Source organism: Centrocercus urophasianus, unplaced genomic scaffold (assembly GCF_019232065.1).
Source record: "Centrocercus urophasianus isolate 14NV4802_14NV808 unplaced genomic scaffold, USGS_Curo_1.0 seq_37, whole genome shotgun sequence".
Classification (NCBI taxonomy): domain Eukaryota; kingdom Metazoa; phylum Chordata; class Aves; order Galliformes; family Phasianidae; genus Centrocercus; species Centrocercus urophasianus.
Window position 1 is genome coordinate 5,093,643 of NW_024884944.1, and position 16,384 is coordinate 5,110,026.

The 16,384-nt window shown below is 47.7% G+C and overlaps 1 protein-coding gene across 5 annotated transcripts in view; it reads right to left on the reverse strand.

Annotated features, from left to right (window-relative positions):
• Positions 1-16,384, reverse strand: part of SIK3 (SIK family kinase 3) — a 71,106-nt gene that overhangs the window by 14,917 nt on the left and 39,805 nt on the right. For 3 of the 5 annotated variants that reach the window (XR_006171023.1, XM_042831862.1, XM_042831863.1), the window contains 11 exons: positions 13,067-13,228; positions 7,022-7,146; positions 6,581-6,704; positions 5,084-5,202; positions 4,640-4,750; positions 4,341-4,484; positions 3,701-3,781; positions 3,479-3,588; positions 2,660-2,813; positions 2,015-2,170; positions 1,444-1,514 (listed from right to left, as the gene is read on the reverse strand). Coding sequence is in view for 4 of the 5 variants with exons in the window: in XM_042831862.1 (XP_042687796.1) it covers positions 1,444-1,514; positions 2,015-2,170; positions 2,660-2,813; positions 3,479-3,588; positions 3,701-3,781; positions 4,341-4,484; positions 4,640-4,750; positions 5,084-5,202; positions 6,581-6,704; positions 7,022-7,146; positions 13,067-13,228 (1,357 nt within the window). In the remaining variant the exon portion in view is untranslated. The remainder of the gene's footprint in view (positions 1-1,443; positions 1,515-2,014; positions 2,171-2,659; positions 2,814-3,478; positions 3,589-3,700; positions 3,782-4,340; positions 4,485-4,639; positions 4,751-5,083; positions 5,203-6,580; positions 6,705-7,021; positions 7,147-13,066; positions 13,229-16,384) is intronic. The other 2 variants (XM_042831866.1, XM_042831864.1) reach the window with 1 other exon arrangement.

A 16,384-nucleotide genomic window follows, 5' to 3' on the forward strand; every position in this document is an offset into this window, starting at 1 on the left:
TTCAAACACCTCTGCAACTTGCATGGGAGTTTTACTGCCTTTCCAGTCGAGCTGGTTCTTAAACCACACAACTGCATACAGCTGCCAGCACAGACAGTTGGTGCTCCTGAGCCCTGCTGAGGAGGACAGTGTACAGTTAGGGTACAGCAGCTTGAAGGGGGCTGAATGCGGCCTGTAGTGTCTGTGCTCTTCACCTGCTCAACACCACGGCTTGGCCTCATTTCTTTCACCATGCTGCCTGGGCAGGTGGATGAACAGCAGTGCATGAAGCTGGAAAACACTGCGAGAGTGAGCACAAAGATGAGGGTGGCAACGGACTGGAGTGTAAATCTGCACAGAAAACACAGGATGCGTTCTGTGGAAGGGCTGCACTACTTCTAAGGCAGAGCTGGAAGCAGGTTCCTTCGCATGGACCAGCCCTGACATCCTTCTAAGCTCCGGGAGGCAAAAGGGGAATCAGCACACACTGCACAACCCATCGCTACACGCAGCACTGCTTGAATCCCCTGAAGCACTGAAGCGACAAGAGCTGGCAAGGCTCTGGGGCACGAGCTCTGCCCCTCCCAGAGTTTCTGCCTGCAACCAACCCTCATCTGAATCATTCACCCAAGCGTAGCCCCAGAAGAAATGTTGTCTTACTTGAGGTGATGGCCTGCACAAACTCGGGGAAATCCAGAAATCTTTTCAAGTTTGAGGTAAGAGACAGGAGCACTCCATCACCACACCCAAAACACAGTGCACCAGCTGGTTAGCACAGAAGAAACTACACAAAAGCTACTGAGAAATGTTAGCAAGGAAATGGTTAGTGTTTTCATGGATTGAGGAAGTACAAGCGTGTTCTACCCGCTTCCCAATACGCATCTGGAGCAGACAAAGAGAACAACAGTTTCCAAACTAATGTCTGATAGTTCTTTTCTTATTGGAGCAGACTACTCTAAGGCCCACTGCTAAAATTAGAAGCCAAGAGGTACTTGTATTTTCAGCAAGCTCACTTTGTCTAAGGCATCAGAGTTGGATGTTTACTGCATGTCTTGATACAAAAGCTGCATTTAAACCCAAGGCCACAGATGAGATCTTCCTACCTCCATCACTCAGCAGGGAGGGGTGAATCACTTAGCACTCATTTTGCAGGTTAGTGTGGATTACATGCTGGTGCACACTAAGCAAAGGAGTTTAGCAGTTCCAGAGTTTCTAGAGAACCTACTGCTTTAACAGCTTACAGAATTTCAGGGGAAATCCAGTTTTGTAAGCACCTAGTAGCGTCAGAGGAGCAATTGCCTGCAGTAATCAACACCCACAAGAATAAGAGAAGTGTTAAGCCTTCATTGTAATTAACACTGCTGCCTGTGATGAGGTTGCTCGTGCCTTAATTCGGTAGTAGAACGCCACAGGGTGAGCCTCTTTGAGGGTAATAAGGGTAAACATTAACAGACTGGGGGTTACCTCTGCACAGCTTCCTGATCTGGCTCCCCATCAGAGCTCTCCTCGTCCACAGGAGTGACAGCTGGGACGGCCTGCAGGGAGAAGAGAAGCCATGGGCTCCAGAAGGCAGCCAACGTGGTCCCATCCGCACAGCAGACACCTGGCCTTCCCAAACTGGCTTCCACAAGGACACATGGCAGCTATGGGGCATTCAGCCAAGAACCCCTTCCCACATTCCTTCCCCCATACAGAACTGCCTGCGCAAGGCTGCTGCTTCTTTTGGTACTAGCAAGAAAATTCATCCATGCAGCTACATCAAGGAAGAAAGAACATGCATTAAAAGCAAGATTGACATTTTACTTTTCTCTCTATTAGAAAATCAACTGTAGTAAAAAGTTCACAAACCCTCTGCCAGTTCCAAAGAGCAGTACCTTCTCAGCTTCTAGGGATCCTTTGGGCAGCAAGCAGGCACAATCCCTGCTGCACTTCCATGAGTACTACAGCCCGAGTCTACCACCCCTGTCAAGTCTGCCTCCAGGAAAACTTATTTTTAAGCACACCACCAATTCTGTTCTTCCCTCTGGCTACTTACTGGAGTCATAGTGACGAGTGGAGATGGACCTCGAGGCCTTTTCAGCAGTTGCTGTGCATGCAACTGGATGTTAGCTCCACCGTCGGATGCTCTCCGCCCCAGAGGGCCCATGCCATTCAACAGCTGCAGAGTGGGGGGCTGCAGCAGGGACTGCTCCTGGGAAGCAAACACAGTGCAGTTACCAGTCGAGTACCAGATCCTTCTGGTACCTGAGCCCCGAGTCCACAGACTGGGATATCAGCATGAGAGCAGACGAGCATTCTGGGCTTCAGGAGAAATGAGGAATTATCGGTATCTCCAAGCCGAAGTGGGGCAGACAGAGACACTGTCAGAGGAGAAGCTGTGTTTAACTCCCCGTTTCCCAGCATTCTGCTTTAGTTACCTGGCAGGCTGCCATCTGCACCTCCAAAACCAGGCAGCAAAATCCTCTCTCTTTCCAGCCCATTCATGAATTTCATATTGCACTGTTCTTTCATTCTTAGTTTAAGTAACCAGCCAGAATCACACCTCAAGCAGCAGCAAGATTGTAATTCGTGAAGTCCAAGGAATTGACAGACAGAGGGAGGGCAAGCACAAGCACAAATGCACAGCCACACGCTTGCTGGTGTGGTACAGGCTGCAGGGGGCACACGCATGGGTCAATACCTTGTACTCCAGCTGACCCGTGGGCTGCAGGTTCTGCCTAGGCAGCACATTGTGCATGAAGTTCACATTTGGGGTCACCTGCAGGAATGGAGCCTGAGGAGTGACACGAGGGAAGCCAGGCAGGAGCTTCTGCAGATCTTCCATGACCTCCGTCCTGTGCAATCACATTTACAGACAGGTGACTTAGCAACCATGCGTGGAGAACCACCCATGGGCTCAGTACATTCAGCTTCCCTCCACAGAACAAGTTTGTTATTGCACTGGAAAATGGTCACAGAGAGTAACCAGGCCACTTTTCAGTTTTCATCAGCCCTTTCTTTTCCCCCCCCTAGGTTAAATTTTTCCAGCATTTGCTCTTTGTATTAACCTTGAAAGCACTTATCACAAAGACTCCAGCTGGGACGCGATAACAGTGCAGCATAGGTGAGAAATTAACTTGCATAATGGTCAACACAGCTACAATCAAGGAGGAAAGAAGATCCTCATCTCCAGCTCTAATTCTAACCAAGCTGTGTGATGGGACTAGGATGTTTTAATACTTTTTGCATTTAAGATACTTTTGTTAAGGATTCACCCTGAAGTTCTTTCCCCATCTAGCAACAATTGAGCGTGCAGGAATAGCTCCAAGCCACTCACACCAGGAGCAAAAAAAACCAAAGGTTTGACACTAGCTGTGATACAGATACACCCATCCCTGCCTGTTACTACGAGATCACAGAGAGCTAAAAATGCACTGCCCCAAATTCTACCTAAGAGAGGGTTTACAAGTAGGAAAAGTGCCCTTAATCCCCCATTGAGGAGGTAGAGTCCAACACTAACCGTGGGTCAGCAACTCCGACCGTGTGCCTTCGCATTGAGAGGTAACGGACCAGAGCCTCAGGTGAGGGTTCTTCCCCTTCATCGCTGTCCAAGTTCATCGTTCCGTCAGTCTGGGCAGGCAGAACATGGGAGATGTTGAAACACAACGTGAGGATCAATCAAAAGGCTTCAACGCAAGTCTCGGAAAAGAACCTGCAGAGGCCATCAAGGAGGGTGCCTCACCTCCACAATTTGGTTTTCAGGGTTGATGAGCTGGACTTGTGGCACGTTGATGTTCATGGTATTGCCTGCCTGTTCTGTCTGCTGATCAGAAGGATCAAAAATCAGTAGACAAGAAACTAGCATCTCTTACAACCCCTTTATAATCATGCTTGGACTAGCACCAATGAACAGACTTAACCACTTGGGAAGAGAGATTACCCTGGAGCTGCTGAAAGTGTTCTTAATTCTTAAGGGATTGCCTCGTTTTCCCTCCCTCTCCTCAATTCTGTTCAGGCAGGGCTAGCTTCTCTCCTCCTTCCCTTACGACCTGGCCTCTCCTAAAGCAAATACTCATTTCTTGGATAGTATCTCAAGTTGAGCATCATGCAGTGGTCACGGTCTGTAAACTTTATTTCCCATCCTGTAAACCTCACGTTGCTTTTTCTGTCACAAGGTTAACTAAGGCTAGATTTTGTCTGAAGAATATTTGGTAAATCCACAGTCACAATTACAGAACCCAAAATACACACAAGGTTCTCAGACACAGCAGATCTTTGTGCTCTTGGCACAATGAGAACACTCGCAATGAAGTCTAAGCTTAACAGGTAAGGGTCTGTCTGGCCTTCCAAGGCTGAAAGAGCATTATAGAAGCAGGATCTACCTGGATGTTAGCAGAGGTGGGGAAGGTGACTGTCCGTGGTATGCTTGGAGACGGGGCAATGCGCAGATTCTTGTGCCTCTTCAGACGGTCACAGAGCAAGCTGTAGATTGCACTGTAGTGATCATAAGCATCAGCTCTTAATGACTAGAAGAAGAAGAGGAAGAAGTGATCAATTCTTTCTATCAGGCAGCAAAACGAGCTCCACGCTGTGCTCAGTTACCAGACACGATTAGCAACAAACAGCTATTTGTTATCCTGCTGCAAGAGGCAGCACCCAGTGGTCAGCTGCAGAGCATTACCTGAATTGTGCGTTCCTTGTCCAGCCCCATTTCTGCCATTGCTAACAACACATCCTCGTTCAGTGGCTCCATCTGCCTCTCTGTCTTCAGGTGCTGACACTCTGCTATCAGCTGTAAGAGCAAAGATACAGACTTCAGTGCTTACATTCCCAAAGGCACAGAGATGAGTCACAGCGTTCCGAAGAACCAATTCACAAGGCTCAGACTGCAAGCTGGCACGAGCTTCGAAGGCTGATGGTACATCAGTTCAAAGGGGAAAAAATATCAAGTAATCAGAGTCAAAGGATGATATGGAAAGCAAGACAAGGGGGACACAGACAAAATGGGAAGGCAGTACACCAGAGCTTGGAACAGGAGCTCCCAAGCAGCTGAAATGAACACCGTGGCAGTCCTGAATGCATTGAACAAGTCCCACTCACACACTGGCTCACTTCAGCTTCTCACCCTATCAAACTCTGCATCGGCTTCCCCAAGCTTCATCCACTTGTGTTTGCAGATCTGGTCCATCGAGAGCCGCTTACTCGGGTCCAAGACCAGCATGTGGCGGATCAGATGTTCACATTCTGCAAGGGAACAGACTGCTGAGTAACCACAGTGAGGAACAAGGCTTCTGCAGCAGGCAGCCTTGTGCCACAAGATCAGGAGCGAGCCTTTCCCTCAGAGCAACTTCTCTGTAGGAAGTCAAATGCAGCAAAAACACCGCTTCCCCTTCTGGACCTCACACCCATTCCATACCACTTAGCTGCAGGAATTTGATGCTGTACGTAGGCAGCTGAGGGGACAAGAGAACACAGCCTCCCCCAGATAGAATGAAAGTGTGATACTCAAAGGGATTGTATTTGTCAATGAATACCCACAGCTTTCTAGCTAAGTACTGGTCTAAATCAGTCAGCACAGGAATAAAAGCCTCTCTCAAGACACCTCAGTAGCTGCTGCCACCCCAGCACAGGAGCATCTCTCCATTTTGAAGCTGCAAAGAGCAATGGCAGCATCAGCTCTCAGTGCCAAGCTCCCAGTGCAGCCCCTATAGATGAGATCATCCTAACTCAGAGCCTGTTTCTACTGGCTGTACAGTTTTCCAAATCTGATCTGAAACCACTTTCGGAGCAAATTTTTACTGCCAATACAGACATAAGTCAGCATGCTTCCTTTACACTTACCTCATTCAGGATTTCCCCACGCTAGGGAGGAAGGCAGCCAGGCCACAGTACGCTTGTGCTGTCTGCCAGCACCCCTAGGTGGCATGCTGTCACCCTGTCCCTGCTTGCCTTGCCCTGCACCATCCAAGGGATGCAACCAACTTGTGGGGCTGAAGGGCAAAACACAGCTGCCAGGGCTTGGGCTCCTGCAGGAACACCTCTCCCAGGCAGCTGCCACAATGAAATGTGCCTTTTTTGCCCTCCGTGAAATTTTCCACTCAAAGGTATCATAAATGCGAGCTGCTCTTAAGTGAGCTTGGTTTTATCTGACAATTCATCACATCACGTTTTTCAGAAACAAGATTTATTACTCCAGCATTCAGAAACAGGACATGGACATTCACTTGTGGTGGGGCTACTGCAGGAAATGAATGTGCCATAATGCTGTAAAAAGCTTCTTGTCTAAAGCAGATACAGTGAAAGCTTCTATATTCCTACATCACTACTCCACTTTTAGCTTTCACACTTCCCAGAATTTACTAAGAATGTATCTTTGCTGATGTTCTGCTACAGCTTGCAGCTACGTACACATGGAAGTCAAGATTTTTAAGTATGAACGTTCGAGTTTCTAAATTCTAGATTCAAAATTCGCTTTTGCTCCCATTACAACCTGCTATCCATCCAATATGCTTCCTGGCAAACCACTTACCTGACATCAATCAGCGGTACATTAAAATCTAAGTGTTTCCAAGAATCTGTAAGCAGAGATGTGACTCAAAGCACTGCAGGCACGCAGCCTTACCTGTGGACATGAAGAATGGAATGCGAAACTTCCCGCTGAGCACCCTGGCACGCAGATTCTGCAGCGTGCTCCCATCAAAGGGCAGAGCACCACAGACCAACACGTACAGCACCACGCCGAGACTCTGCGTCACACAAAGGGCAGTCAGCAACAAGCCGTGGTTCACAGCAATAAGCATTCTTTAAATGAAAAGATCAATAACAAAGAAAGAGCAAATCCTTGGAAAGGACCTTGTGACATCTCAGCCTTGGGCCAGCCTAGGTTCTCCTTTAAACTTCTGGCCTAACTCAAACTTCCTTCTGAGCCTTGAAGTGCATGACTACACAAGCCAAGAGCCCAAGTATTTCTTTGGACACCCTTCCTTTTTTTCCTTTTCTTGTTCTAAGTACTCAGGAAGCAAAGCCAAAAATGAGATCCGAGTCAAAAAGGTTCATCACATACCCAAATGTCAACCTTGGGCCCATCGTATTCCTTCCCCTCGAAGAGCTCCGGGGCAGCATAGGGAGGACTCCCACACCACGTTTTTAGCAGCTGGCCGGGTGTGAAGATGTTACTGAACCCAAAGTCTGAAAGAACAAAGAGAACGGCTTGGTGGGACATGATCCAGCACAACTGCTGTAAACAAATGGTGTTTACATTATTTGCTGTGCCTAGTGAAGTCACACATAAGTCACATACAGGTCATATAAGCTATTCAGGCTGAGGGAGCTGGGCTTGTTCAGGCTGGATAAGAGAAGGTTGCAGGGTGACCTCAGTGCAGCCTTTCAGTACCTAAAGGGAGCCTACAAACAGGAGGGGAGCCAGCTCTTTGGAAGGGTAGATAACAGCAGGACAAGGGGAAATGGTTTGAAGTTGAGGGAAGATTGAGGTTGGATGTCAAGGAGAAGTTCTTTAGTATGAGAGCAGTGAGGTGCTGGAACAGCTGCCCAGAGAGGCTGTGGATGCCCCATCCACTCCTGGAGGCGTTCAAGGCCAGGTTGGTTGGGGCCCTGGGCAGCCTGGGCTGGTATTAAATGGGGAGGTTGGTGGCCCTGCATGCAGCAGGGGGTTGGAGATTCGTGATCCAATCCAAGCCATTCTATGATTCTATGACATACCCACTTCATATAGGATAAGTTGACCCTATTTACACAACCTGCTCCAAAACACCCTGAGTTGGGCCTGTTTCACATACTACAGCTATACTGCTTTTGCTTATGAGAGCACAAAGATGCAAAAGGTTTGCTCTTCACTTTTCAAACATGATTTCCACACCGGAGTTGAGAAATTAGTGATCAGACCAGCCAGGGATGCTGCAAGGTGAATGCTTTGGAAGGAGGCCTCCAGGTTATATTCAAGAGACCACACATACATCTAGGCACTAATTTCCAACCCTCAGCTCCTCTGATGACAAGTTTCACAACTCCATTAGGACCAGGGCAGTTGCCAGAACAGAGTGCAGACAAAGGGAAAAAGAACTGCAAATCAAGTTATTTTCCAGAAAGCGCTACATGGAACTGGAAACTTCAGTTCCGGTGGGCAGCTCTACCAACCAACTCAAGTCATTCACCCACAGCAAATACTAAATCCTGAAACAGAAATTAAAAGAAAGGTCTTAATCTTACAGGCAGTCAGCTGTAAGCTTATGTGGGCATTAAAGGCATTTTCTGCTAATTAACCTGTCACTCCTGGCACACAGCTGAGACTTGTGCTGGAGGAGCAAAGAAACGACTGTCTGCATTCAAGAGAGGTGTTCTTTTTCCTTATAAAAATAAGGAATCCTTTCTTTTCTTTTGGTCTCGGGTGAATAAAAGCAAATCCATGGTCAGAGAGGGGTTTCCGTGTCCCATGGACAGGGCCCTAAAGCAGTTCCTATCAGAAGGAGCTATACCACAGCTATTTGCAGACTGCTTTGCCTGTTTTTTTTCTGCTACAAGTGTGCCAGCAGGAGGGCGAGTGACACTAATGCATGTGGATGGGGACCCACAGCAACAAGGACACATTTCAAAGCGTTTCCCTTTGAGCAGCAGATCCTCATGGCAGAGAAATCCTGGAACAAAACAAGGCAAGCTGGAAATTGCAAATTCAGACCAATCAAACCAAAACCCACCACAGCCAGAACTGATGGTACAGGTAGCAACAAAACGTTCATGAAGAGCTTCATGCTGTGTCTGATTTCATTGCTGTTCCTAACTGCAGCATTGCTGGAATAACGTGGAACTGACATGGCTCACCTGTCACCAGAACACAACATCCCTTTGTCCCCTCATTTCTTGAAATAAATATACACTCATCTTAAACATTCATCTCCATTTAGTCTGCTTGCTTCTCCTTACTGCCTTCTGCCCATGCTTCAGAAGATAAGGAACTCATCATGCGTTCTTCAGCCACCACTGAAGGTTTGCCCTCCTAAACCACAGAGAACTGCGAGTTTGCCCTACAACATTTGATGTCACCCTGCTGAAAGGAATTCAGCCATCACCTTTTGGACAAAGAAACCTTCCCACCAGCACCTACAGCTTCACAGAGCAAACCCTCTGTGCAGGGTGCTCAGCACTCCCAGCTGGTAGGCAATAAATGGCTGCTTTGTGCTCCTGCTCCTGCCTGCAGCCTCCGTTTCCCTGCATGATTTTCCATGACCTAATTCCAGGTGACTACTTTCCTCTCCTTCAGAGAACTTCAGCAGAAACCAGCACAGCACCTCAGCACAGCTGGGTACAGCTGGCTGCAGCAGGGCACAGTTGACACGACTGCCAACTCCAAGCCACCAGGTTACAGCCAGCTTGTCCTCCCATCCTCACAGGGGGCAAAACTCTCACAGAGAGGCTATTTGTGCTTGCAGAGACCCCCACAGAGCAGTGTGTTCCTTCTGAACCGTCTGGAGGACAGGCAACGTGGTGCAGACCTCTGCTCAGAACAGAGCACAGTGACTGCAAAGACATTGCAGTATCAAAACCAGGAGGTTTTGACTGGAGGAAATGGGATAATCTCCATTTCCAAAGCACAAGGAAAGATGACTTTAGGCAGACAAATTTGAGGGACATAGCAGACAGCTGCACAATTGTCTTTTCCACCTCAGTAAGCTTTGATTTACTGTCTCACTTTTACAGTGGGATTTTTAACAAGTGTCTGAGCTATGATTGCCAGAACAAGCAATAAAATCTGCAGCACTAAATTAATTTCCATCTCCTAGTGGCAAAGCATTGATAGTCAAGTTTATCTGTAAACTCGTGCAAGAAGACACTGGGGTTTTGGTACTTCCCAATTCAGTGATATTTTGAACAAATTGTTCTGGTTTACTTTTATTCATCCTTTTCTGCAGTGAGTGGACTTCACTCCTCTTCTGTGCTGGGTTGAAATTAGCCCCCAGATTCAGTTGTTTTCCATTGAAAGTGGGGAGGAGATGGTCAAGGAGCAGTTCTGCAGATGCCTCCTTTGGGAGACCAGGATGCTGAAAGGTGCTGAAGCAGCAGCTCCTGGAAGCATCTGCTCCAGGATGGCAGAAAGGAAAGGTTCTGGTTGCAGGGAGCTGAGCTGACCCCTATGGGAGCTGTGGTCACGTCTGCTCCATGCGGAGCTTGGGGCTGGAAGCGTTCCTTTGGGAGCCACCAATGTCCAATGAACTGCAGCCAAGTGAGGTGGAAATGCACACCTAAAGCTCCCCCACCCCACCAAGGTAGGGGGGAGGATTTGGAAATATCAAAGCAGCAGCAAAAACAAACAAACAAACAAACAAACAAAAAAGCAACAAAAAAGAGCAAAAAAACAAAATCTCCCAAACCCCAAAGGAAACAGAGAGATTGAAATAAATGCTCTTACAAACAATGACAAGTCACCCCAGTCTAGAGACGCAGCAAATCCAAACACTGCGGAGCTGGGGAGCAGCCAGGTCCCTTTCCACAAACAGAGCAAAGGGAAAAGGGTGCTTTTGGGGGACAAACTCAAATCTCCTGGTGATGCAATGCAGGGAAAATACCTAAAAGCCATCTCTGCACTATAACACACAGGGTCCAGTCCCTCCCGTCACCCCAGAGCAGAGCCCAGGGAGCTGCTGCTGGGCTGTGCACGAGGACTTTTATCCTCTGAAGGCGACGCAGCGAGCAGGCTCTTGCAAACAAATGCAAAGCAATGCATAGATCAGATTCCTGTCTGAAATCATATCCTAGGGAGGCCTGGGTATTTAGCAATAATCTCAACTCCTGGCTGAACTCTCTGACTGGGAGCACAAGGGAGCACAGTGCCAGCAGCTACTGACTCAGACTGCGAAGGTACACAGAAGCAAAGGCATCCATGGGAAAACGAGAACTGGGGTCACAGCGCTCGTATTGTACTGTTTATGGAAAAGCTGCACAGTTACAATCAATCAATCAAAATAAAAAAAAAGCCATGCTTCTAGTTACCACCAAGCAGAAGCAGCAGCATCTGCCTGCTTCTTTATTACAAGCTCAGCTCCTTAACTAACACTGAGTAAAAGTCACGCAGAGCTGCAAACGCAGGTGAAAAAGACCAACAGTGTTGTGCTAGGTAATCTGCACGGCAACCAGAAGGGTCTGAAAAATGCGAGCAGTTTGCCAAACAGAGCCCCCATCAGGCACGCTGGTTCAGCTGGTTGAAGCTACAGATATATCAAGTGTGTTATTGAAGAGGCCAGAGTTTGACAGCATTAACAGGCTTGGCAGCAAAAGCTTTGCTGATCCTCCACCCTGCAAAACAAGGTTCTGTACATGTCTGCAGTATTTATTCTGGAAGGTCGACAGTGAAAGCAATCACTTGCTATCGCATCTTTTTTCTTTTTTTGCTCTTGAAACAATGGAAGCTCTGGTGTCAAGCTGCAATTGATGAGTTATAGGGACAAAACTTAATACTCGGAAAATCCTATACCATAAATCAGCTTTTCCAAGCTACTATTCAAATCTGCTCCATCTTCTTGCCAAGAAAAACACTGCCACTACCAGGGTGGGAAATACCTTCTGGAGACCATTCTGGGAGCAGAGATTTGGAAAGAAAATAGTTTCCACCTTCCCCAGATAAATAGCCTCCATGATTTTCAGGCACTCACTGAACTTGGTGTGCTCACGTGGCCGTTCCTTTACGAAATGCAGCTGCACTCCAGTTTCTTCCAGGTTTAGTTTTCAAGTTGTTTTTTACCTCTCCCGTTTGCAGGGAACTCCTCCTCCCATCCACACAGATGAGATTTTACCCCTTGGACACACGATGGCCTCAGATCATGAGTGTTTGCACACAGCACATACTGTGCTGCTTACATACAGACCCTGAGCAGACTTTCTGCCATACCCAAGACTTCTGTATTAAGTTACAATCTTAGGCACCTCTGTTTTTTTAATTCATGTTACAAACCCTTGTAAAAGCTGACGAGCTCTCAGAGGAAGCCTGTTAAGACAGGGCGGGGGTAACAAAGAGCTTTCCAAAAACACTCTGATATCTGTTAGTCTCTAGTAGAATTAAACATAAGTATTGGCTGTTCCAGAGCAAAAGCCCACAAAATGAGATGACCAGGGCAGTACTAAATCCTCTTGTTTCAAGCAGTTACTACATAATCCCACAAAGCTCAATGAAGTCAGGTCTAGTTAGTACATCCTCACGTGCAAGAGGAACAGACCGGCAGGGTGCCAGGCCAGCACACAAACTGCCCGAGCTGTGGCTCTCTGAAAGGACAGTTAGCAAAAGAATCACAAAATGTGTTGGGTTGGAAGGGGCTTCAAGAACATCCAGTTCCAGCCCCCTGCTATAGGCAGGGACGCCTCCCTCCAGACCAGGCTGCTCACAACCCCCATCCAGCCTGGCTTTGAATGCCTCCATGGAGGGGAGATTCACTACCTTGCTGGGCAACCTGTCCACTGCCTCACCACCACCCTCATAGTAAAGAATTTCTTTCTAATACCTAGCCTAAATCGAAGACAATCCAAAAAAGAAGCCTCCAAACACCAGCAAAACACTGGGGGCAGACTGAAGGGGCCTGGTTTTCAGCTTCAGCTTCTGAAATGAACAACATTCCCAAGTCACCAGGGCTATTTTCTTACCCTGGCAAGACAGTGAAATTATTCCAAGATTGCTTTTTCCCCTTAGGCTTCTGTACCACTAATTTTGTTATACTTACTTTTCCATTCTTTCTCTCTCACCTGGCCTGACCTGCTTTGAAGAAATCCTAACCTGGCAACAGCTCTCAAAACAAGGTCAGTTTCTTTATTTGTCTTGGCCATTACCCGGTGTATTGAAACACTGCAGTATCTACAGGTGCATATTTGCCTATGAAGCCAAACCTGCTTTAAAAAAAAAAAAATTATTTTGCAGTTCTTGAAGGGAGATATAAATCTTCTGGCTACAACCTGCCAGTTCCAGCTCTGGGCAGCAGGCCACAGAGAAATCCAAAGCTTCCTTTAGCTGCACTGCATTTCCTTCTTTCTGAATACCTGGAAGCAGCCAATGCCTACATTTATTAACTTCTGAAAGCAGCTGCTTTCCTCCCACACTGTAGTCTTAGCTCACCTGCTATTTTGATGTTAAGGTTAGCATCCAGAAGAAGATTTTCTGCTTTGAGATCTCTGTGGACTATGTTACGGCAGTGACAGAAGTTGACAGCAGCCACGATTTGCTTGAACTTTCTCCGAGCTTCCTTCTCCGCCATGCGCCCGTGGGCCACCAGGTGATCTGTGATGGACAAAGCAGAGAACAGAGCACTTACTGACACAGGGAGCTGGGAAACCACAAGTTGGCTTTGTGAGAAGCCCAAGGTCTCAAAGTCTGCTTCTACACCAAAATAAAAACACAGCTTTTTCACTCTTTTCCTTCGCTTTCTCCGCAGTTCAGGCCTGCCCCACTCCAGCACTTTGAACACCTGCCCAGGATCCTGCTGCTGGGGGGCACAGCACTCCACAAGGCAGCCTTGGCCAAGGCCCAGCCTCAATGCTGAGACACACGAGCACCCACTGCAAGTGCTACAGCTCGGAGCCAAAGTTGTTTCAGAAGCATCTTTGGGGACGCAATGAAGAAAATTGTCCCCCATGCTTCAAAATATGCACAGAAATTCCCAATCTCTGGATATCTGGTGTAAAAATACATTTGGAATATTGAACACACTTTATTATGAAAATGGAGCTTACCTCTATTAAGAAAACCTGAATGCTCTCAAGAATTTCACTGAAAAATCTACCACCCGAAGGCAGTGTCTGTGGCCAGACAGGCTTCCTTCAGAAGCTATTATTGCAAACACGGACAGAAGAAGGCTCCAGTTGACCAGAGATCACAAAGGCAGGTATCCAACAGCAACAAGCCTTAAATCAATCCGCTTACAGCTGGAAAGCACCAGGCTTACTGAAACCACTAATCATTCTGCCCTGTAAGTCAGGGCAAACAGGACGGAGATGGGCAGTAAAACGTGGCAGAGAACAGGAGAGACAAAAGCGTGGTCCTGAGCATCACAGAACAGGAACACAGCTCTGCCAGGAAAAGGAATTGGCAATTAAGGAGTTGAAGGCAGCTCCACAAGGCGCCTTCCCTCGGTTCTGTCTGTGCCCACACGCCACGTGGCATGCAGGAAGGTAACCTGGATGGGTTCCTGAGCCTGGGTGGCTCAGAAAGGAATCACTGGGGACACAGATACTTCTTGCACCACTTGAGCTCTGTCTCAAAAGAACAAAAAAAAAGGCAAGCAGGAAGATTCACAATGTCCCAAAACCAGGCCACAGCCAGCAGCCCACTGTAATGATGCTCCAAGAGCAAAGTGAGGGCAGGACATAAGGAACGAATGCCCAGCCTCTCTCCTCACCCACTTCAAGAGGCCCTTCTGCTTAGGCTGACCCCAACACCTCTCAGCCAAAACCAGCTTGAAGGGATTTCACTTCACCCCATAAACTCTGCTCAAACTGGAGGGCTCAATTGAAATATTTGTTCTTGAAAATCATACAAATAAATCACTTCTGAAGGTTTCTCACCAGGTGGTTGTATTCTTCCCAGCCACCCATTAATTAAAATACCTGCGACATAATTGACTTGCAGTAAATACTAATTACTGAGACACATGAAAGCAGTTGTGCCTGCTTCTGACTGAAGAGCAGCCTACTTCTCTGTGCTTGTACTGCTGTTGTGCAACAGAGTGAAGCTGGCTTTCCAAAACCTGTCAGATTCATTTTACTCACTGGATAAACTTATTCTATGAGCAAACGTGAATCAGGGTTGAGGAAAGGAGTCCACCACCAATGCCAGTGTGGCCCTTACCACCCTGCTAGATAGCATCACTTACTCTCATACAGTCCCACTGTATTTCACCAAGTCCTCTGCATGGTCACACACTGTGTGCCCAGAAGAGCAATGACAGGGACAAGCACAGTTAAGAAAGGGACTGCTCCAACTCCAGCATCACTGCTGATTAATAGATAGCTCAGCCCTAAACAAGTCAAGGTCACATTTGTAATCCTCTCGAGTCTGGGAACACAGCCTGCTGATGCAGTAAACGCTCTTAAAACCAAGTGCAAAGTTCCCATCTCTCAACATCTCTGAAATCATTCAAAGACATTCTCCTACAGGCAAAAATCAAACCCAGCTACTGCAGCAGGAGCGCTTCTACAAGGCTCTCTGATGCGTATTTTTGCCCAGCAGAGGCTCAGACAAAATTGAAAACAATCATGATGTATAGAAGTACACAGCTGGAGCTGCCCTTCACATCCAGGAGAGGAAAACTGTTCCTATTTCAGCACAGAACCAGCAGAGCCAACGGGTTCCTGCACAGTCAGCTCGGAGGGTCTGGGCAGATCCTGGTTCTGGGCGCTGCCCTGGGCTCAGCCCTGCTGCCATCAGGTGCTACAGGCTCCCTGCCAGCTGCTCTGTCCACTTGGTCTGAAAACGCTGCATCCCCATTATCAGTGCTGCTTAGGCTGCAAAAAAGTCCTTTTAGGTTAGACATGAAATTCCACATTTAACGAAGAAACCCGCAGCATGGGCCCGTCCCCGAGCTCCGCACGTAGGCGCAGCATTCGAAGCACGCTGACATTTCTGCACAAGCTCCAGAGGAAGGAGAGGAACAATGAAGCTACAGAATACTCTGCATACCACCAAGGGCAACTGTATGCCAAAATTAACCATTGCAAGCTTAGTCTGCACAAACCCCTTCTGCAAAGAGGGTGTAGTGGTGGCCGCGGGCTCAGCCGGAGTGCTGACCTCAGGCACACCAGAGCCAGGAGCTGCTGGCTCCTATGCACCAAATGCTTCTGCCACCGTGTCCTCCTGGAGCTGAAAAGGTGCATGGAGTTGATCCTCTGAGTGTTTTCTGTACAGGAAGCAACACGTGATTTGATTTCACAGTTTTAAAAAACAAACCAGTTTTTCTCCAGATTTCTATGAAGGACCCGATGCCAGTCTCTGCATTGGAAAAACAAAACAAAACTAAACAGTGGAAGCCTATGGTAGAGAAAACAAAGCTTATGAGAAACCACTTGGTGACCATGTGGTCTCAGCAGCAGCCTGGCTGAGCAGCAAGGCCAGGGCTCACCTGTAGGCAGCGCATCCCCAGCACCCCAGGGCAGTGCCCACTCCCACCAACCTCAGCCCTGTTCTGGGCAGTGGAGACCAGGGATGCCTTACAGCATTCATGCTAAGCAGCAAAAATCAGACAGGCTGTTCTATTTGACCTCAGAAAAAATAAAAAAAGACACTTGAGAGACCAGGACAAAGAGCATCCTATGTTTAAATGGTGAGGTTCATTTGTTCATGATGTCAAACCGTCAACCCAGCAGCACGCAAATCACACATAGGGACAGAAATGACAGTTTAGATGTTGCTGCTTAAGTCCATGGTGAAAGCAGGAGCAAG